This window comes from Gallinula chloropus (assembly GCF_964237585.1).
Source record: "Gallinula chloropus genome assembly, chromosome: 12".
NCBI lineage: Eukaryota > Metazoa > Chordata > Aves > Gruiformes > Rallidae > Gallinula > Gallinula chloropus.
The window spans coordinates 7,822,485-7,845,155 of record NC_140097.1 but is presented as its reverse complement, the minus strand read 5'-3'; the positions used below and the strand labels follow the sequence as shown (position 1 = coordinate 7,845,155).

The following is a 22,671-nucleotide window of genomic DNA, read 5'->3' as shown; positions in this document are numbered from 1 at the left end:
GTTTGCCACCAGTCATCTAAAGATGCAACTTCAGGGTCCAAGAGGGTTGGGGTTTTTTTCCAGTTAGAAAAAAATGGGCAGAAGTTGTTTTCAATGGTTGCCTATGGGATCAGAAGGGAAACACAACCTGTCCAGGGAGGAATCTCTGAAGAGTGGTGGAAAGGTCTTTATAAAAGAGTGAGCTAACTGAAATGCTTGTCACTAGGCATGAAGTAAATCCATTCTAGACTGAAAGCAGATATCATAGAAATAGTGCTGGTATCATCAACAGTGAAAGTGTTGCTCCTGCATAAAGTTTCTAGGTTGTTCTGTCAAAGAAAAGATGCTGTAAATCCTACAGACGTAACCCCAATGGTTCTTAGCATCCTACACTGAGGAGGTTGAAGCCAAGCACAGGACACTTAACAGTAATAATATTCCTCCCTTTACCCTTTGGAGTGAATGTGCTCTCTGAGCATTGAATATCACTGCAGCAAAGCTTAAAGCAAGATCTATGTTGGAAAACTTCATTATAAGGTTTTAGTAATATGAAAACTAAATTCCACAGCAAACATGGGGGCTGACTGGTGTGCTGAGATGTCTTTATGCAAAATCCACTGCCAGTTCAAATTAGCATCTCATGTGACTACCCCTGGAATGAGGAGTGATCGTCTGAGTGATGAACAAGCCCCAGTTTCTGTCCTTGCTCATGCCCTGCCCCGAGGCTAAGCCTCTCTCCTTCAGCACAGCTCCTCAAAAGCTTATGGAAAAGGTGTCAAATCATGGTTCATAGGGTTTAAGCAGGAAACAAAAGTATTTTATCATTGCTTAAATGTCCCTGGTGCCTCTAGAAGCTTGTGTCTGTAATGCATTCAGTGCTTGCATCCTTCTGTGGGAGGGAGGTGGACTCTCTCCTGGGAAGGTCCAGCCCCAAGCCCTGAGGTTGGCTTTGCCCAAGGACAGCAGGTAACTGCACCACGTGTGTGCCATGCTGTCCCTGTGCTGGGCACAACCCTAACAGCAGGGTCTCAGTTGTGCCTGGATTAAACAGGGGTGTCTGCATGGTGGCGAGTGCTACGGCGTGCCCCAGTGTGTTCAGGTACTTTGAGCTCTCCTGCACAGCAAATCGTGGCTAATAACCTGAGGTTTAGTAAAATATATATGCAAAAGGTAAGTAATGAAACCAAGTATATCTGTGGCATTTACAATCACATTCCAGGCAGCAACATCTGCTCCTGCAAAGGGCCATCCCCCCCCTTTCTGAGGTGATTCCTCCTGACCTGCCATGGGCCCTGTTGGTGTCAGGATGTGGCCTTAGTCCTACGAGCCCAAATTTTTAAAAGACCCTTGAGTGCCAGAGTGCAGAGGCAGATGGAGCCCTGAGCAGGATTTTCAGCGTGGTCAAGGACAGAGGGAAGTCAGCCTCATGGTTTTCTCAAGACGTCTCTGAAAGCCCTGGCAAGTGCTGCGCTCCCTGTGCATAAGCATCTAAAAGCTTTGAAGATCTGCCCTCTGAGCCTGTGGAGGCTGAGAGATGGCTGCAAACAGTCTTTGTTTCTTCTGCTTTATGAGCAGGCTGCTGGAGGGAAAGGCAGCACGGTGCCTGGAGAGGGCAGGTGAACCCATCCCAGGAGCAGCGGTGCAGGGACGAAGCCAAGACCCAGGGGTTGGAGGAGTGGGAAAGAGTCAGCCAGGTGAACTTGCTGCCCTGGTAGCTGGGTGAATGCCTTGCCCTTGCCTGCCAAGTCACGGCTCTTCTCTTGCCCCCCAGACTGATGTTGCGGGTTGCTGGGGTGAGCGATGCCCAGGGCTGTGGGCAGCAGGCTGTGGCAGAGAGCGGGGACTCCGAAGCTTACCTGCCCAAGGGATCCCTGTGCAGGGAGTGCCCTACTTGACAGGCTTCAGCTCTTACCTTCCAGCACAAATGCCTGTGATGCCAGGGAATGCCGGCTCTCTGTAATTAAGATGCAGTGTGACTTGTTCAGCAGGTTTCTATTCCCAAGTGTTGCTTCCGCTGAACTCTGCAGGGACCTTTCCCTCCAGCCAGGCCTGAAGGGTGGAAATATGTTCTCAGAAATGGATGCCAGTGCAGGTGCCTTTCCAGGCAATGAATGTCTCTGAGCAAAGCCTGAGCATCCCTGTGTGGCCCTGGAGAAGGGGGGGCTGTGTGTCAGCTTGGGTTTTGTCCCAACTGCAGTGAAGGCAAAGCTTGCTGCATAAGCCAGGCAGCATGGCTTAAACTCTTGGGTCTCTGGTGATCAGGAGTTGCACACTCTTACCTCACAGGTGGGCAACACCACCTGCCCTGGGCATCTTCTGCTGCAGCCTATCTGCCCAGGGACCAGCCAGCAAGCTCCAAGTCAGCACAAGCATGTCTGGATGGTCACTGCTGTGCCAGCAGAATGGCCACAGCCCGTGCAGGATGTTGCAGAGTTTGTAATTTTTGTTATCCTTTTTCTCAGCCTGGACTTGGCTTGAGGCAGCTTCCCCTAACAGCATCACTTCCTTGGGGGCATTTCCATCAGCGCTGGGATGCACAGCAGCTTCTGCAGGGTAGGAAAGGTTTCAGCAGAAAACTCACCAAGAAGGTGATGCTGGTGTGTTTGGCACCCGTGTTCTTGGGGCCCGTTGCTGTGTGCTGCTGGGTGCTCTCTGCTCTCCACCTGCTCCACTACTGGGTTGAGTGGGGGCTTGGAGTGTCCCTTTGCAGGGACAGGCAGTCCTGGGGGGATTCTGTGTGTGCAGAGTCTCAATGCTTTTTCTGCATTCCTGAATGAAGATAAAATAAAGCCAGCCACAGTTTGGTTCTGCAGAAGCTGGAGAAGGGACAAGTTTAATCTTCTTTTTAATATTCTGGATATTGCAAACTGCTGAGTTCTTAGCAGCCTCTTTATGCTTAATGAAATTTTATTGTTTATAAATGTATTTTCAAAATTTAGGTAATAACTAAATAAATCCCCACTGGTACGTAGGGCATCTTCTAAGCAGGGTTCAGCAAAGCTGCTTGGTGGCACTGAGCAATAACTGGCCCAGTGCTTTGAAGGCTGAAGATGTTACAGCATCTGTTACAGCTTTGGTGCACTGGGAGGAAGTCCAGGGAGACACTTGTTGGCCTCAGCATGTCCTCACATCATGCCGTGGCAGAGTAATCATTGAAAGTGAGAGGAAAGCCCACTACTCATTAACATAAGGACTTCACTGAAATTTCCCCAAAGCTTTTAATAGGCAAGAAACACATCTTAATAAGCAAGAAGTAAAAAAACCCCACCCCAACCCACCTAAAACTTTAATTGCTGGTCTATAACTCTGGAGCTGTCAGTCTTGCTTTTAACAGGTCTGCTGTAGAGCTGGATTGTCAGCCACTGAAGATATTAGTTTATAATTAAAATGCTGGCAGTTCCTTAATTATAGGCATTGCTACAATATCATTCACTGCTGCAATTGTTTGGCTTTCTGATGAGGAGCATGGGTAATTATTTTTCTTTGGGCTTTTCAAATAAAACGTTACTGGAAAGGCTACGGGCATGGTGTCAGTCTGCTGGCGGGTGGAAGGTACTGTGTTGGTGTGATGCATGGTGTGAGTGCTCAGCAGGTGACTCTGCAGGCAAAACTGCTTCTAGAAAGAAATGTTTTGGGGTGAGGCTTTCAGCCACCCAGGCTGATGACGGAGTAGGATCTGTCATGGTAAATGCTGGGGTTGCTCTCTCCTCTTGGCTGCTGGAAAGGTGGGGTGGCTGCGCTGATGGCAGGGAGGTAATAACACTGTCTGAGAGCTCAGTTCCTGTCTCATGTGAAACCCTACCTCTTTATCTCCTATTTTGCTGGAAAAAGAATAGTGCCATCAATAGAGGAGCTTTTTTTTAACCTGTTTGATGCTTTCTCTGAAGGAGCAGCAGCAGAATTGTGCACTGACTTTGGTGGCCAGATCCTGGCACATGAAGCCTTGGAGAGCATGGCTGGGGAGGGGCTGCCAAGGGACATCATGTCCCGGTGATGCTACTCAGCTGTGTGATAGAGCCCAGCTTGTCCCGTGGCCACAAGGACCTGGGCAACAGCACAATGGCAGGGAGGGGAATGACAGTTGGACATCAAGGAATAAAATTTTCCCAATGGGAATAGTTAGGCATTGGAACTGGGGCCCAGCAGGGCTGTGGGGTCTCTGTTTCTGGGGACCCTCAGATATGTGGGTCCAGGCTCCAAGCAAACCTCAACCTGAGCAACCTCAGGGCCATCTGAAGGTGGCCCTGCTCTGAGTGGGTGGTTGGGCTAGAGAGCCCCAAAGATCCTCTGCAACCTAAATTGCTTGGTCCTGCATGGCCAGTCCGGGTACCTTACATTTACCTGTGAGCTAAGAAAAGATGAAGGGCTGAGTGGGTGTGCAGAAGGGGCCAGGAAGGATGTACAGCATCCACGCAGTGCACCCAGGCGTGCCAGCTCCCTTGCTACCCTGCTGTGGAGCCCCAGTGACAGACGCTGCAGAGTGATTCGTGATTGGGCTGAGCGCGTGGTCCGAGGAGCTTCACAGCCTTTGAGTGAACACACACAGCCTGCTCCTGTCACACTCACTGGGAATCGCTGCTGAAATCAATGAGCAGGAGACAGACTGGGTGCTGAACCCGTCCCGCTGCAGCTGACACAGCTAATCGCAGGCACAGCCACGGGCAGGTAGCAATTTGTAGATAACGCAACTGGGAATCTTTCTTGTCTCATTTGCACTGACGTATCCATGTAATCAGTTCATTTTGGTCTGTTACTGTTATTTCTCTGTGAAATTGCTGCTCTCTGCTCCGCGGGCCCGGTCTCTTCCCCCGCTGTTCCCCTGAGAGATGAGTAATTGGAAAGCAAAACAAGCGGAGGAAGTTTGACAATGGGTAATAACAGGACAATGGGAAATAGCAAGGTAGCCGAACTTTCCAGTGCTTCCCCGAGTGCCAAGACAAGGAATAACGAGTGTTTACTCCTCCACTGCTGCTCTGTGTTTGCATCGCTGGCGGAGGCGTGGGAGTGGAAGAAGCGGATGGGGCTCGGGGCTGGCTCGAGTGAGGAGCTGTGATAGTGATGGGTGTGAGGCTTTCAGCCATGGTCAGAAAAAAAAGGAGCCACTGAGATGTGTGTGTTTGATTTAATCAGCTTGAGCTTCCAGAAGCGCTTTTGCACAGACTACCTGGCTGTCTGCGAGGTTTCCAGTGGCAGGGATGTGTGTGTGGGAGCACACGTGTGCACATACATACACGTACAGAGGATAAAGCTCTACTCTGGGAGACAATAAAGCAGGGAGAGTCAGCTCAGTTAATTTTCCTTGCTTTTCCTTTCTTTTTTGCTAGGTTGTTTTTTTTTGCTTATTTCACCTCTTCTAAGTAATTAAGTCCACCTGCTTGCATGTTTTACATGGCCATGCCCTGCAGGCAAAGCAGTGGTTTAATGCTACAGCCATCCTTAGAGCACTCTGTCCTGAGGATTTGTTATATTTTAGCTGTTTCTCCCTAGGGAGCCGTGTCCCACAGCTGCTTTTTGCCCTCAGCCAGGCTTGGTTTGCAGCTGGCTGCACGCAGGTTGCAAGGTTTTTGAAGTCCTCTGCTCGCTACTTGCATTAGCAGGAGAAAGTAAATATTCCCACTGCTCTTTAGCAATTCTCATCCTCAGGCGCTCTTAATGGCATAAACCATCAATCAGTTGGCAGGAGGCTACAGCGGGAATTGGCACACTTGAAAAACCCATGACATCGGATTAAAAAGCATCCACAGGCCAAGTAAACACTGGTGAAGCCCAAGCCTGTGGGAGCGGGGAGCAGGCAGCTCTGCACAGACCCTGTGGTCCCTCACTGCATGGCCAGGGCTGGGCTTGCACAGCACAGGCTTTCTGCTGGTCTGGCAGTTGGATGATGGAGATGCTGTGCTGCTAAACAGCCCTTTTGCTTTCCTTAGGGTTTTGCCTACAAACCATGCCTTGATGCTGTTCTCTCTCACTTGGTTTTTCATTTTGAGTTGTTTTGCAACGTCCCTGCATCGTTTTTAGCACAGGTCCTCACCCAGATCACGGGAGCAGTGCTGTTTCCTTCTTAAGACCTGCAAGACTTTGTTCTTGACAGACTGCTCTGTCCTCCAGAAGTGTTTGTTGGGTGCTAGCTGCAGCTGTTACATGGCGTCTAGCGAATCAGTGTCACGTGAGAGGACTGAAGTACAGGTGATCTGATTTGTTTTATCACGTATTACATTACCTATACCACCCTACGCCAGATATACCAGCATTAGCTCATGCACTTGTAGGACTGAGGTCTGGGTTTAATTCTTAGGGAATGTCTCTATCTGCATCTTGAGAGATGCTGCAGTGGAACACAAATCCCCTTCTTACATCTCTCTACATACATTCTTTGCATTATGCTGGCTATTTACTGTACTGGAGCAAGGAGATTACACGGGTTTTTTCCCCCCGGTGTGCCTTGAGATCCTTTGTCACTGCTTGGTGTTCTTAGCAAAGCAGCTGGCAGGTTTGATGGGTTAGGCAGTAGGGAGGAGAAAGGGAGAGAACTTAAGCACAAGTTAAATACAAACATAATCTGCCTATTCAAAGAGGGATTTGCTGTCTCTTACAGCATCCTCCTGAAGGACTAGTAATGAGAAGTCAAACCCAAACACACCCTAAATACACTGCTCCGCTCCCCCAGCTCTTTGGCACAGCCTTCACACCCAGGCAGGTCCCACAGGTCTTGTGCCCAGCCCGGCTCCCCATCCCATCTCACTGTCACCCCATGGACACAAATGGGGCCCACAGGCACTGCCAGAGTCTGCTCAATGGATGGGAAGAAATCTTCCCTTGGCCCTGATGGATTTTACAGGGCCAGGACCAACCTGGTGATTTTGTTTTCTCCCTCAGTGTGTCACCAAGTGCTGGAAAGAACATTTAATATAAGGGAAACTGACTGAATATGTGCCCCTGACAGGGTGAGTCCTCCGATGCAGAAGCTGCCTCATTCTTTCAGAGAATCCTGCTATCATTATATACCACCAAATCCTTTTGATGCTCATATTTTCTTTGACTGAGGCACAGGTCTCTGAGGGACAGTTTCTCTCCTCAAGTCCATCGGTTTGCCTTCAGTCACTGCTCAGGTCATCTCAGTGGAACCCCACACCGGTGTGTCAGAAGGACAGAGATCTCACACAGCTTTAAAAAATAACCAGCACGTCTTGGCCAACCCAGGGAAAATCTCCAGCATAACCTGTCTCCCAACACCGGGGCATTCGCAGAGGTGTGTCCAGTAGTGGATGCTCCCGTTACAGGAGATGTTCCTGGTGCAATTCTGCACCTTGCGGGGTGCTGGGGACAAAAATGAGATGGATGGTGGGGGTGATGGCCCCAGGGCTGCATGGCCCTTCCCTTTTCCAACAGTCATGATAACAGAACAAAGCAGAGCTTATCCAAAAGCTTTCTATGAATTCACACAGAACAAGTCAAAAGGTTCCATCGCTAATGGGCACTAAGAAAGAAATCAAAGCATTGATTATTTTTTTCAGGTTTCCTCTCAACTAAGTTAAAACATCTCCCCCTTCAAATTCCCATCGGGGTGTAAAGGTTTCCCAGATGTAACTGTACAGAGCCGCTCTGGACAGCGGTGGTTGTTTCCATGTGCTGCGCCTGAACTTGCCTCTTGTACTTGGTAAGCGACCGGAGGCCTTGGGTTTTGGCTTTGAAGCTTAGTGTCGTTTAGAAGGGGTGTTTTTCAGCAACAGTGCCATGCTTCAGGGGAAATATTTTGTTTGGAATAGGAGCTAATGCCTGGGGAGTTTGGTACAGCAAGTGCAATGTAAAGATGGATTTCCCCTCGGTTCCTACGAGGAGATTTAAGTGTAATAATGCTTTATGTGAGAGTCACTGGGAAGGTGGCTGCAGACAGTTTGCCTGGATAACTCGGAAATTATATGTTGGGGTTTGTTCCAAAAGGGCTTCTAGTGGCGCCTGTTTGCTGCCTGCGTGTACTTATGATGAAACCACTTCTTTGCTGACAAGAGCATGACCCTCTCCTCCTTGGAGATAAACCGCCAGTTCGAATTCTCTCTGGTGACTTTTTCCTGGTGAGCAAACCGGGCAAGAGCTTAAAAATGTTTAGTTGGTTTGGGTTGTGTTTTACCTTAATGTGAGAGCACTTTAGAAATGTGTGTGCCTGGGCTGTTGTCTGTCAGAGGGTTTCTCAGGCAGCATCACGCCTTCAGTGAACTTTAGCCAAGTTTCTCACTGCAAATTCTGAGCATCCTGGTACTCAGTGAGCCCGATCGGCTGCCGCCTTGGGCTGCTGGGGCAGGAGAGCCTGGGGTGCCGGGGGTGCTCGGCCCCTGCCAGGCTCCGCTTTTCCCAGCCTTGCGTGGGAGAAGTTTGGGTAGCCTCGGTAGGAAAACGAAGTGTCGGCTGCCATCAGCTGGCGTGTCACGCCGTGGGCGTCGCTAAGCGCCGCGGTTTCGGGCTGCGAGCCTTTGGTGCTCCATGTGTGCTGGGGCTGCGGGTGGGTCAGGTGAGACCCTGGAAACTGAGCGCGGGGGGAGAAGAGAGAAAGCCGCCGGTGGGTTTTAACCGCTCCGGACGTGGCGGGGCTGTGCGTGCAGGGACACCGGGACGTTGAGCAACTGCGGAAGGTTCGTAGGGCCGAGCGGGAAGAGCCCAAAGCGCAGCCACGGCCGCCGGGCAGCCCCTCCCGCCACGCTGCGAGCGCGGCGCGGCCGCCCCCTGCCGGGCCCTGATGGCCCTGCCGGGCCTCGGCTGCCCCCCCGCTCCCTGCCTGCTCCCACCTGCCCCCCGCCTGCCGCTGATGCTCCCTGCCTGCCCTGCCTCCCGCTGCCGCCCACCGCCGGCCCCGGGGTGGAAGGTAAATGCTCCCCAAGTCATGTCTCTGTTGCTCTTCAGCCGTCGCTTGCCTGCGCAGCCGGACGCTCTCTGTGTTCAGAGCTGTCAGTAAGGCCACGGGTGGTGCAGGTCAGCGCAGCACCTCGCGGGCAGCTCCAGCTTGCCCGGCTCCCAGAGCTGCCATAGTTTGTGGAATCCAAACGTGTGGTCCTGCATAAAAGGTTTACAGAACGGTAACGGAACTAGTGGAGAAAACCAAGTTTTCTCCAAAGTTCTGCCCTCACAGGTTCCTCAGTTACCACCAGCTCCTGCCGTGTGGCCAGCAACAGCAGCAACTGCCCAACACAGCCACCTCCCTGCTCCCAGCAAGGGCAGACCTACAGCTCCTCCTATGAAATAAGCTCTCCATCCTTTCTCCCTGCATAGAGACTGTCAGGCCCCTCATCCTTCCCTTCAGGACCCTGCTAGCCAGGACAGAGGCATACTGCATCCCTGGCTTTAGGATTACTCGTTCCTCCACATGAGGATGCTGAGTCCTGTCAGCGGGGCTGTGCTGGGTCCCATTCCCCAAGCACCTTCATTCAGGGTGTGACTGAGCAGCCGATGCAGCCCTGCTGGGCGGGCTCCTTGATGCCTTCTCACCCGCTGCCAGCACACGGGTGAATCACGCCAGGGCAGGGTGAACATCAGGGGGCTGTGGGCAGGCTGTGGTGCACGCTCTGCTCAGGATGCACAGCTCTGAGCCTGGCTCTGCCTTCTGGCTGTTGTGGTGCTGCCCAGGACCAGCCTTTTTGTTCTGCCTTTGCACGATGCCAGGCAGTGCACAGGCCCTGGGCTACCAGTTGTGCTTCTAGGGAGTTCTGCAACACAGATAATAATGCTTATTAAAATAGACTTGGGAAATGAAGGCTGAGGTAACCCAAGAACACGTTTGACAATCAGGATGAAGCATGAAAGGCAGAGCACTTCTCTAGTGCTAACTTGCTTTCCCCAGGGTCTGGAGGGTGTGTGTACGTATGTATTTTAAGTGGTTCATACAATAATACAGTATTTCCCTAATGCACATACTCTAGAAAATAAAAATCACACAGGTTCTCAGAGCAATTCTAACAGTACTTGCCTGTATTTCTGAATTTTAGATGGTTTGGGTTTTTTAACTCATAATAAGGAGATCCTTCTAACATCTGAGAGGAGTGGAGGAAAGGATGGTACAAGTCAGCTGTGACAGCTGGAAAGCTTAATGACAAGTATCTACAGTAATTCATAATTTTTCTCTCATAAATCTTTTCACAATTTTCTTTGCTGGCAGCAGCTGTCTTCAAATTACCACAGTTTCAGAGAGATCCATCCCTTGGCAGTGTGTCACCATGACCTTCTTTCTCCCCCTTCCTCCATCCTTCCATGGAGCTCGCTGAATCTCCCTTAAAAAATTCTGTCCCAGTTACCAATTCTTCTCATTTTCCACTCTCTCTCTACTGCTGTCTTGTTTGGAGAGGACAGGAAAACAAGTCCTGGCATACAAAATGTCAAGAGTACTGTTTCAACATCACACTGCTTTAATTTTTGCATCCACATGGCAATAGCACTAAGATGGAGCATGTAATAATCTTTCAGCTGAGATAGTGACAAGGCAAATCCTAAGATCAGGAAATATTTAAGCAGCGTGGTTGTTGAGAGCCTGAGTTTATGTTTTTAGAGATTTTTCTGTGTGTACATTTAGAGCCAACATAGGTAAGCAGCATCACAGCAGGACAGCTTTCCAGGCATGGATGAAACAGTAACTATCATCTATGCCTTGGAAATATGACACAAAAAAACTTCAAGAGAAGAATAAAGGAGATGCAGGTATCTGTTCTCAACATGTGCACTGCAGATTAGAACCTGGAACTTGCAGCTTCATAGCACTGCAGGTTAAAAGTTGTTCTGTATTTAATTCAGTTTTGTTTCCCTCTTGGTACAAATCTGATGCTCAGAAGGTTAGAGGTATAAATACTGAAATAATATGGGACCTGGGACTTTAGGTGTCCCACTGAGGCTGCACTTGCAATGCATGAATGTCACGGTTTTGGTTGCTCTCCAAGGCAGTAAGGTGACATCACCCTCTTGCTGCCACACAGTGCTAGGGCAACTTCATTTTCTAGGACATTAATTTCTTTTCAAGATTGTATCATTGTAATTCAAACTAAATATACTCCTTGCTTTGTTGTGTGTTTTTACTGCTTCTCTTCAGTACAAGTTTTGTTTCTGCATATATTTTCCTTACTAGAAGGACAGACTCACGCGTTGGTCAGGCTTCGGGTCAGGTTCTATATGGACTAGCACAAGTTCTGAGGTAAGATACTTGAGTGATCAAAGTACTGAGTAAAACAAATAGGAAAAAATTGAGATTTTCATGAAGGTGCTGTTAGAGACCATTTTTAGCTGGTAAATGTCATCCACCTCTTCACCAAAATACAATCCAGCTAACTCAGAGGACCTTCCAATCACATACAGAAAATATTAATATGCTTTAAAAGTGTCTTGAGACTTTTTCATTTATGATTTTGTAATTCATACATTCATGAAAGTGACGCCTCCCTGATTTGGCAATAATTTAGTGTTGCTGCTTTACAAAATATCTTACTATTCACTGCTGTTAGGAGGGGGGGAAAAACACAGAAGAGTAAATACTTTTTGACAGTGTATTTTTCATAATAAATCCCTTTTATTTGCTCACAACCTCCCCCAGCCTGCAAAATCTGTAGTGCACAAGAAGTACTGCAAGTCTACACAGGCTCTATCATGCAAACCTGAGCTTCCCCTGTGTTCTGAATTGAGCAGCTGTGAACTGTAAGACTTCTGACAGCTTGTTAGTCCAGGGCTGCACTGAGCTACAGAAGCTGTGTGACTTCTCCTTGAGCTGGCTTGCCTTTAGCAAACTTGGAATGCAAGCAAAGCAAGCTCAGAGATGTCTGTTCAGCCCAACGCACACAGATCCACCGCCACTGAGGGTAAGAATCATACAGCATTTGGACTGTAAAAGTCCAAAGTCACAACTCTGGAAATCCCCCTCAGCTGCTACCTAGTTTGAGAAGAAGGTTCTAGTATGTACAGCATTATCATTTAACTTCAACCATGTATGCTTATAACTCAGTCTGCGTGAGATCCAAAACACGTTCCTCTACCCAAACCACTGGAAAGCTTGATTTAACAGATGGTTTTAGAACGTGGCTAACAGGTATTGACACGACCTCCTACTGCCCTGTGTTTATTCCTCCCTGCCTTACAAAAGCTTAGAGCATACTCAGCTCTCTTCTCTTGTTAGGAAAGGTTGAAATCTGCATATTCTACCTGCCTGATTCAGTGATCTTTGAGGCTGCATCCCAACAGACTGCTCAGACTGCAGGATGATCCAGGTGGAGAGATTCCAGCCTCCCTATTGCTATTACCTGAGAGTCTTTAACATTACGATTGCCATTCCACTGCTTCGGTTTGTCATCATAAGAAAGGCAGGGTTCTTTCAGGAACTATGATGCATTTCATAATAGTTAACTGACAGATAAAATCCAGAGGCAGAATAGAAATGGTATCAGGATGAGATTCCTGGTTCTATGAGAGTAAATCTTTTATATTGCAGTTTTAAACGTGCCACTTCAAAATGACTTTTGATGTGGTTGCACAGAACACAGCATAGGCAAGGCTCAGATCACTGCTGTTCTTTGGAACACTGTAAGGAAAAAAAAAAACCCCAAAGCTAGTACAGTGTGGGTTTTTTGTTGTTTTATGCCCCTTGACAAGCACTATTTCTGCAGAAGTAATTTGTTTTATGAATATAAAACTAGCAAATTCTAGTCTAGTCACATGTAAGTTCTACAGTGGCAGCTATTGCGAAAAATTAAGACCCTACTTTGTTCAGCTGTAGGTCCCATCTGGACTAGGGTATGGAAGCTGGGACTCATGCAGAGATGCACTGCCCTCATGTCAAGTAAGAAATGGAGTCCTCACCATTAGGCTCAATACCTATTACAAAAATCAGGAAACTCTTTTTAATCACATTTTATTGGCAAAGGCTTGCAAACAACACAGTTCACAAGTACTGTGCATAAGCTTCATCCTTTGTAAACCAAGATATGTTTATTGTCACAATTTCCAAATGTTATGGACTAACACAAAGCACCTGTCTGTACAGATCTGGACCTGACTACCCCAAAAGCATAAGCAAAATGATTCTTTTTGTATAAAAATTCACAGAAGCAATAGAAAACTGTTTTTCAGCACTGTCTCTTACTGTTGGTTTCAATACAAAGTGAAGACACTTGGACACTCTTCAGTAGTCAGTCTTCATCTTACATCTACTGTTTGGTCTCTGTTTCCATCTGAGTTTCTTGACATTCTTCAGCTTCTGAAAGTTTTTCATCATCTAAAATTCAATACTACTGTTAGTCACACGTGCTTGGTTGTACTTAAGAGATTCTACTGCAGAGCTGTGTCCCACTTGGTTTACACTGATTGCTTTAAATGTGTAGCTGTGTATCTTGTTACACAAAACACAATGTTCAAACAAACAAAATCTTTCAAAGTTTTCAAGCTGTTATCTGTAACAGCAATTACCAGAAACACCAGGTAAATCTTTCTAGTATCAATTAAAGCAAACAGTATTAGATTGCTTCAAATCACATGCCTTCTCTTTTCCTGTTAATGGTAGATTTCAAACTGAAGTGGTGCCTTCCTCTAAAATGTTACTTCTTTACAAAATCCTAGGAGCTGAAAGGTAACCTATACAATTCCTATGAAAATGTATTTTAGAGACTAACACTTAAGCAAGTGTTAGTAACACATAATAACAATAACCTTCTGCTAAAGTTGCACCTAGGATTAACAGTTCATTATGGTTAAGAAGATCTAGACGGCCTCAGTGAATGAAAGTCTGCTCTTCTAGCCATCTATGTATGTTAATCAGGTCATGCTTAAAGGCTAGGCCAATTACTGTCACTGAAAGATACTGTAAATACCCAGAAAATAACATTTAAAGCAATACTATCCCTGTTAAGGTATGAAAAGTAAGTGCTGATTTGAAAATATTAAGTATCTGTATGATTTAGCTGTTGTGTATGACAGTTTTAGTTCCTGCTCTATTACAGCCTCACAGAGTAGGCAAGTCATTTAGCTTTCCTGTATTCCAATTTCTTTTTAGTGAAGCCTCAAATGATACCATGATGGCAGAGACATGTCCAACACTACTGAAACAGGAATCACAAAATTAAGCTTGGAAACTGCATAATAATACTTTTCTGTAAGAAATACTTTTGCTGTTTAAAAAAACCCCAAAGCCCTCCCAAACAAACACACAATCTCAAATTGCTACTCTCCAGCCCCACACTTGAATGAAGTCTGTTGCCTACAGATTAATCTGAAGCTAGTCAGGAAATTACAATAGTATCTGTGGCCAGTCTCTAGCTCTGGACTACTACTAGGGGGGAAAAAAGTGCTGGTGATACAAGAGGTCACCAACCTTGCTTGTGCAGAGCTAGTCCACTGCTGGAAGCTATCGTTCCTTCTGACCTGCTGAAACTCAACCTAGTTATATTATGTAAGAACAACACTTACTTTCCAGGGTTTGCTGAAGTTCATGGATGGTGCTCAGGAGAACATGAAACTGCTTTCTTCTCAGCTCCAACTGGAATAATAATATACATATCTTTTATGTATTTCAGGAAATGCAGAGCACATACAGCCAAACAACCTGTAGCAGACTCTCCATTAATTATGTTCCTAATTTATTATTACATAACAATTTCTATCAAAAACCTACCTTATCTTCAACATTTTCTTTAGTGTGAGAAAGATGTTGCAGTTCTTTTCCCAAAGCTTCTAGCTGCCTGAAAAGAAATTGTCATAATATTTTTTTTAAAGTTCTGTAAAATGCTTGAAAAAATAGATTTTAACTAAGTGGAGGAAAAAGAACCATCAAATAAACAGCAAAGGTAAGCAAAGCATAACATTTTAACATTATGTCTCTGTGCTATTTCATAAACTTGTAAGTTCAGGACTTCTACAGAAAACAAGGCCTCTAAGCTTGAATCCAGTTGTACACTGGGCATTTGGACTGTAACAATTCAGTCCTACCACAAACGTGTTACTTGACCATACAATGAAAGTTAAAGAAGTGGGGTACACTAAGCACCCATGAAATTTTCATAGGTTTCACTACTTCACAGATTTCTTTTTGTTGACATGAGTACATTCAATAAGAACATAGCATCAGCATGGAGAATATTTAGTAATATTCTATAACCTACATACACAACAATTCCCAGGCACTACAACTGACCAAACACACGGTTAAGTAACTTATTTCTAACAGTGGCCTGACCAGAGTGGTGATGAACACATCAAACTATACCTGATACAGCCCATGCCCCTGTACACACACTTCAGCACTGTGATCCATATAAGTACTCATTTCCTTCTCAAATGCCAGCTTCTGTTTTCATTGATTGCCTCTGGCATTAAGAGATAAAGGAAACACATAACACCTATAATCTTCACTATTATATCCTTTTGAAATACATAATCTCTCAACACCACTTTGGGATCTTTCTGCAAGCATCTGTTTGTTTTCTCTTCTCATTTGGACCCATTGTGGACCACAACAACCCTTTTCATGGTAGGGCAAGGAGTAACAGGTACCATAATGTACACTAGCTTTCAAACAAGGACAGTGCACCAACTCTTAAAGTCAAACCTCCAGTTTGCCCCTTCTACTTTTCCTCTAATGCCTACAGCAATTTATGCTCCATGTAATGAGAACAATCTGTTTCTTTAAAGGTGAAGTGGATGGAGGCTGACCATCCCTGGCAGAACCATATCTCAATTACCAAGGGAAGAGAAGGTTTGTTTTTTCCTCTGAAGCACTGACAGCTACTAGAACTAATCTAGGCAGGGAATCACAAAAAGGCCTCCAGTTCCAAGTAACTCACAATGGCTGGGAAAAAGGTCTTTCTTAGTGCTACCTGAGGGCGTTGTCTTTTTCTGAGCCAGGATGCCAGCTACCTTGAAGGGAATGCCTGAAAGAGGGTTGGGTGTGATATTATTCTTTCCTCTTACAATGGAAGCAGGCTAACAGCAGCTTATAGGCTCCTAAACCATTTTGCTAGTATTTGGTTTCTAGTTTCTGAAAGACTTCCATTTGGCCAAATCTTGCTGTTGACACCGTGCTGTCAGGTGGAAGCAGTCTGTGAAAAGACATGGGGGTTTTTTCCATACCTCTGGATTTTTACTAGTTATACTTTCCTTTCGAGTTACACTTTCCTTTGCCTAGCCTTCTCATTTTTTTTATCTCCTTTTCAAAGATTTGGTGTCATTTCTTGTTCCTCTTAACAGCTCTTCTGATACTGTATCTAATTACACTGTGGGCACTGCCATTTAGTAGTTCAGCTCCTGCCACTTCCTGAATTGGCTGCTGTGTATTACTTGTGACTAAGCCGATAACAGCTTCTTTTGTGCTGCATGACTAGTTGTTCCAAGAAAGTCTCTTAAAAGCATCAAGTATTTTTCTGAACTTTGTCCTATTGTCCCATATGGCCTGTGAATTTTTTTTAATGTAACTCTCACAATAAACTGTGACATTTCTCCTCAGGAAGTTTCCTAAAGTGGTTTTAGTGATTAAAAGTTCTGTGAAAAGTGTGATGTCATTAGTGAAGCTTCTTCCATTCTGATTTAAGGGTGGTTCATAGTACAGTTTTCAGTATATTTTACTCAAACTAGAGAGCTAGGAAGGCTTGTAATTAAAACATGGGATGAAAACTTCCATCTAGTTCCTAAACTTAAAGTCTGTTCACTTGGAGAGAGTGATTACAGCTAAACCACCTATGAACCAAGGTCCTTTTAGAAATGCTCCATTCTCTTACTCTGTCCTATCTCCCCATCTGTAAAATTAGGGATCATACTCTATTATAGCTCAAGTCTGGCTACAGATAGAAAGGACTAAAGACAAAAGGGCACAGACTGTAGCCATTCTTCCAGTAGAGGAACACACTGGTATTTCTAACTGTCATGTACTCTCCTAAATAAGATGATAAAATCGTTTAAGAAAAGACAAAATGTCAACTTTACTAGTTGTAATTTACCACCATTTCCAGATTTGCTCAAGAAACTTATGCTTGGAGGTGTTAGGAAAATTAGAACAACCTCTCCAAATCTCAACAACCTGTCACCCTCTAAGAAAAAAAAAAAAAGTATTAGCATGTAGTTGTTTCCATTCTCAATCTGAAAAAACGTCACTTTAGATAATTCTCTATTATATGCTAATGAAGTAAGAAATAGCCAAGCCTCATGAGAATTGCATGTAATAATCAAAGTTGTGGTAATGAAATCAAGGCACACAAGAAAACAACGTACAAGAAAGAACTGTGTGAAACATTCCCAGTGGCTTATAGCTACAAAAATGCTATTATTAGAGTAATATAATAAAAAAAAATGAAACCTTCCTTTTGCTACAGAAGACCATGGAATGTGAAAAGACAGACTCCCTTTACAGTCTCCCTGAAAGCAGGCAACAGGATAGGCACAAGCTGCATTTAAATAACAGTAACTCTATGCCACATCTTTGATCAGGGTAAGACAAACAAACTCGTAGATGGAATGAGTTCTGGAATGTTTCTGTGGCTTGGTAGGAGTTAAAAATGTTATCTCCCCACAACTGCCCAGAATGACCCAAAAGACAGTGATCCACATCCAACACAGGCAATGCTGTAAGCTACATGCAAGACGAGTGGGATAACAAGCAGGTCTTCCCTGCATGTCAGGGCAGGTTATACTGTGGTACACGGTGTAGTAATTTATAACCAGGCATGCAGGAACAACTACCACCAGCAAAGCATAAAAAACCCAAGAGCTTTCTCCTGCCTTCTCTCATTCCATGTTATTTGCTTGTGTGTTATGTATTTTGTGTGCTGGCACATTTTACAGCAGTTCTCCACTATCTCTCTTTTCTGAGCCACTCACCCCTGGTAAACTGACATTAGATGTGCGTTTACATCTGGGTTCACTTATTCACCTTAACAATTGGAAAACTTCAAATACCAAATGGTTAGCAATGCTTCTGAACCCAGGCAAATGGAGATTAATTAAAGCAAGCTGATAAGGGCATAATTTTAAGATGAAACCCGTTTTTCCTGTGTCAAAAGAAATTATATAGAAGTGAGGAAAGGTCAAACTGAAACCAATTTAATGTCAAATCTGGTGACTTCTAGCTTAGTGGCTTATTATAATTTAATGTCTCATACTTACTTCAAAGTTTCATGCCTGTCTGGATGGTGTTGTATGACTTTGGCCAATGCATCATATTCTGAAAGAAATTTAAATAGTTAGTCTAAATAATTCTGGAGTTATAGATTCAAGAACCTCAAAGCAGCTACCATAAACTGGCACAGATTCTTTCTTCTTCTTGAAAAAACTGTTTTATTGTTTTTCAAATTTGTACATAACATGTACATAAAAATGTGACTGCAAATATCCATATATAAATTTTTAAAAATCTGTATAATTTATACCATGCTATAACATTTCAAAGTAGATGATTGTATCCAAAAAATTGTGAACTTGAGATATGATTTTAGGCCATTATGTACTCAAAACTTATCCAGTGCTAGTGACTCATAAAGGATGAGGCCAGAAAACATGACCTTTAGATAGCTCTGCACTGCTGCACACTTGGTCTTTTTTTGCTCATGATTCATAAGCACTGGTTACAATCGAATGAATACGTACAGAGAACAGTGCTGATAAGATGTTACATATAAGCATTTAAGATGAAGCCTTGAATAACTGAATCAAAGACTTGTGGGAAGAAGTATAAAATGCTGCCTGAGAAACAACAGGGTATTGTTTTTTTAAACTGTGTGGTACATTAAGGACAATGTTATGATTACATAGGCAGCTAACAGCCATTTCCTTAGAGTAAGACTGTTCATATGTAAACTACCTCATTCACATGGAAAAAAATCTGTGCTGCAGGCTGGACAGAACATATCGAAAAGCCAACTTCAGACCCATGCTTGTGTAGATGTAAGAAGTCTACATTTCTACTGGCTAAGGTTCTTTTAATTTCCATTTGAGTCCAAAATTATCCAAAGAGTTGATCAGTTGCATTTAAAACCTTTTATCTGTTACATTTTTAAACAATTTTTTTGCCAATTTACAAAAAAACCCCACAAGGCCAGCCCCACCCCCCAAATTCTTGCTTCTCCTCAATTGTTAATCTAGGAAATGCTTTAAATTTCAATTGAAATTATCAGCACATACTTTTAAGAGCAGGGAAAAATGACATGTCTCATACCAAGTATTCAGCAAGGACACATACAGAGTTGTTAGGTGTGTAACTGGTACCACTGTCTCTACCTATACCAAGACATCACCTTCTCTTAAGATCTGATGAAACAGACTTGCATAATCACCAGTGCTGGGTGTATGTCTATTCAACTCTTGTCTTGCTGTTAATAATGTGCTGTAGCTCTTCTCAAGTCATCTGAATTGAATGTTTTAGGGGTTGTTTCGGGGTTTTTTGGCCTGAAAACAAGTCTGAATTGCTGCTTTATGTTTTCCTGGTGTCACTTGTCATTGACATCTACTGGTTCAACCTTGCCTGCCTCGTCCACAGAAAACTTTCAGTAGTGGGTGTGGAACCCACCAGACATCCAGTACCTGAAGGGGCCCACAAGAAAGCTGTGGAAGGACTTTTTAGAAGGGTGTGTAGTGACTGGATGAGGGGGAATGGTTTTAAATCGGAAGGGGGTAGATTTAGATTGGATATTAGGAAAAAAGGGTGCCCAGGGAGGTGGTGGCGGCTGCCTCCTCCCCAGAGGTGTTCAAGGCCAGGTTGGATGGGGCCTTGAGCAGTCTGGCACGGTGAGAGGTGTCCCTGCACATGGCAGGGGGGTTGGAACTTGATGATCTTTAAGGTCTTTCCAACCCTAAGCATTCTATGATTCTATATAGCATTCATGATGCCAGCATATTCCCTTGCACTTCCAAATATGTGGCATGTATTTTCCATACAGTGTATTTCAAAAGATAACAAAATAATTAAACTGAACATGGAACCAAACAGTGTAAACACAGGTCCAGCTCCTTACCCTGGCGATTTTTTCGAATCCTTTTTGCTTGCAGGATTTGCTTTTTGCATTCAGAAATCTTCTCATGTGCTGCAGTTATGCTGTTTTCTTTAAAAGAAAAATATGCAGTTCTATTGAAATCAAACAACACATGTAAAGAAGCTATTTTGCTGAACTATAAAACTACAAAGAGTAATCTCTGACATGGTGACCTGATTGATAGCTCCATTAGCATCAAAACTGCACATATTTCAGTTGCTTAAAAGAACTTTTGTTTGTATTTATTTTATATATTGATAAGATGCTCACAGCATCAGCATGAGTGTTATCTGTTAAGAAAAAACAAAAAACCTAAACCACTCACCATATATATTTATAATATATATTCATACATAAATATTCATACATGACATAATATATATTCACCAGAACTGGCTCAACCTTGTTGATAAGATAAATCATCAAACAGAAAACAATAATGTTTTATCATCTTTACCTATATCCTTATAGATTTTTTCATAATTTTCCATTTCTCTCAAGTTCATATCATACACCAGAAGAGTTTTTCCCATTGAAAATTCACACTGTGATAAAGTACTCAGCATTCGTTGATACTGGCTGTAACTGAAAAGAGAGAAGATATATGTTCCTAAACAGCACAAAAATACCCCCAACAAGAAAACAAAGCCTGGTGTAGCATAAGGAACAGGCAAATGACAGTTATTACATAAATAAATTTTAATGAATCAACGTATAATTGTTTGAGAGTGCATGCAGAAACACTGCACCTTAAAGGTGCAAAGCGAGTGTTAAAGCAATGGGCAGAGTGGTCCAAGGTTTATAAACTTCCCAAGTAAGCCTGGCTCTGTGATCACTGAGGTAAGTATTTTAATACTGCTGCACTTCTCTGCACACTCAATCCCAACACTGTGTCTTCTGTGAATTTGTATCTAGAACCAGCACCCCACAGCACAACACCTGGTTGTTGCTTATCCCTCACCACTTCAGCCTTTTTTTTTTTTAAGAAGAAAAAAAAATACAGCATAAAAAGCACCAGAAGTACTACAGAAGGGAACCCTTCCCTAGCAGAACAAATGCAGGGCTGCTAACTAAAATATTCAGCCACGATCGTGTTATAACAGCGGGACTCCTGGATGGATCACAGCGGTGTGACAATCCTGAGGGCATTCAAGCGGTGCTGGCAGATTTCATGACACAACCTGCAGCCTTCAGAAATTTCTGACCCATCTCTAGCCGTCAGCTCCCTCCACAGTGTTTGGCATCTGCACTGGAAATATCACAGAGCCCTACCGAAGAGCAGACGTGTCCATTTTAACATGGATCTTTTCAAAGTGGATCAAGCCCAGTTTCCCGCTGAAATGCAAGTTTCAAGGCTAAAACCAAAACACAACAGAAAACAAATACCCTTCCTCTTGAGATCCGGAATTACACCACTTAATTAAACTCTTCACCAACAAATTGATCCGCCTGTCGTCACCAGCACCATCGCCATCGATCAGAAGTCGCTTGCGGATAACTTCATCTGAGGAAAAACTCCTGTTTAATGGCAGCGGAGTCCCCGAGCCGAGTGCGGATTTCACCCCAGGCCTTCAGGGAGCGACTCCCGAGGCTAACGCGGGAGGATCTGCTGAACAGGCGGCGTCCCAAGCGCCGCGCCGGAGCGCGGGGCTGAAGGACCCTGGGGCCTGGGCAGAGTGGCCTGGGGGTGGGGGGCGCCCAAGGCCCGGGCGTGCGCCGGCATGAAGGGCCGGGAGCGGGGCTGCGGCCAGGATGGAGGCCCGTCTGCGGGGTGAGAGGCCGGGGGTCGGGCTCGAGGGGCCGCGGGGCGAGGCCTAAAGCCGGGGCGCGGGGAGCTCTTCTTTCCCGGAGGGCGGCTCGAGCAGCGCGGCGGGCGGGAGGCGATGCGGGCCCGGGGCTGAGGGGAGCCGAAGCCGAACGGGCCAGGCAGGGGTCGGGTGGCGGGGAAGCGGGCACGAGAGGGAAGGAAGGAAGGGAGGAAGGAGGGAGGTCTCACCGTCGGTCACGGCCCCCATGGCGGCGAGTGCCGGAGCCGGCGGGGCGGCGGCAGCAGCGAGTGAGGTCAGCTTCCCACAATGCAGCCGGCGAGAGCGGCGGCCATGGAGGGGGAGGCGGCGGCGGCGGCGGCTGGGGCCTGAGCCGGCTGGCGGCGGACACGCGGCCCGGCGGCGGCTGCGGTGGGGAGGGCCGGCGGGCGAGGCCTGCGCCCCGTGTGGAACCGGCCCCCTGGCGAGGGGCGGCCCCGCCAGGTGAGGGGCCGACGGGGGAGGGAAGCGGCGGTCCCCGCGCCCGCAGCCAGGCTCCACCTCCCCGCCCCCGCCACCGCGCCCCCGGCCCCGCCGCCCCCCGCCCGGGCCGCCCCGCCATGCCCCCGGCACATGCTCCCTCGCCCACGACGCGCCGCAGCGGGGCGGCTGCCGGGTCGGGGTGCGCCTCGGTCACCCTCCTGCCACTCTCTAACCTCTGAGCGTCCTCTTGGGGCCACTGTCGCCATCCCCCTTGGCTACCCATCCTACCCGTGCACAGCTCCTGCACGGCCTCGGCCCTGTGAGGACAGGGGCAGTGGCACAGGGGAGCAGGCGGAGGGTTACGCCACAGTGGCCAGTGCCGAGGCAATGGCACTGTGAGGGTGGTGGGACCCACTGCAGTGGCTGGCCGGTCCTGGTGGCTGGCGGGAGTGGGAGCGCTTGCCCCTTGGTGCTCACCCCCAGTGAGGGTGGAGACATGC

The 22,671-nt window shown here is 46.1% G+C and overlaps 1 protein-coding gene across 1 annotated transcript; it reads right to left on the bottom strand.

Moving 5' to 3' along the window:
• Positions 1-12,830: 12,830 nt before the first annotated feature.
• THOC7 (THO complex subunit 7) lies at positions 12,831-22,251 on the bottom strand. Its single transcript, XM_084269714.1, has 8 exons — positions 21,940-22,251; positions 21,330-21,447; positions 20,401-20,528; positions 19,926-20,012; positions 18,082-18,139; positions 14,603-14,669; positions 14,398-14,467; positions 12,831-13,210 (listed from the first exon to the last, which is right to left on the bottom strand). Exons 1-8 carry the CDS (start codon positions 21,956-21,958, stop codon positions 13,143-13,145), a joined length of 615 nt encoding a protein of 204 aa, XP_084125840.1. The 5' UTR covers positions 21,959-22,251; the 3' UTR covers positions 12,831-13,142.
• Positions 22,252-22,671: the final 420 nt, after the last annotated feature.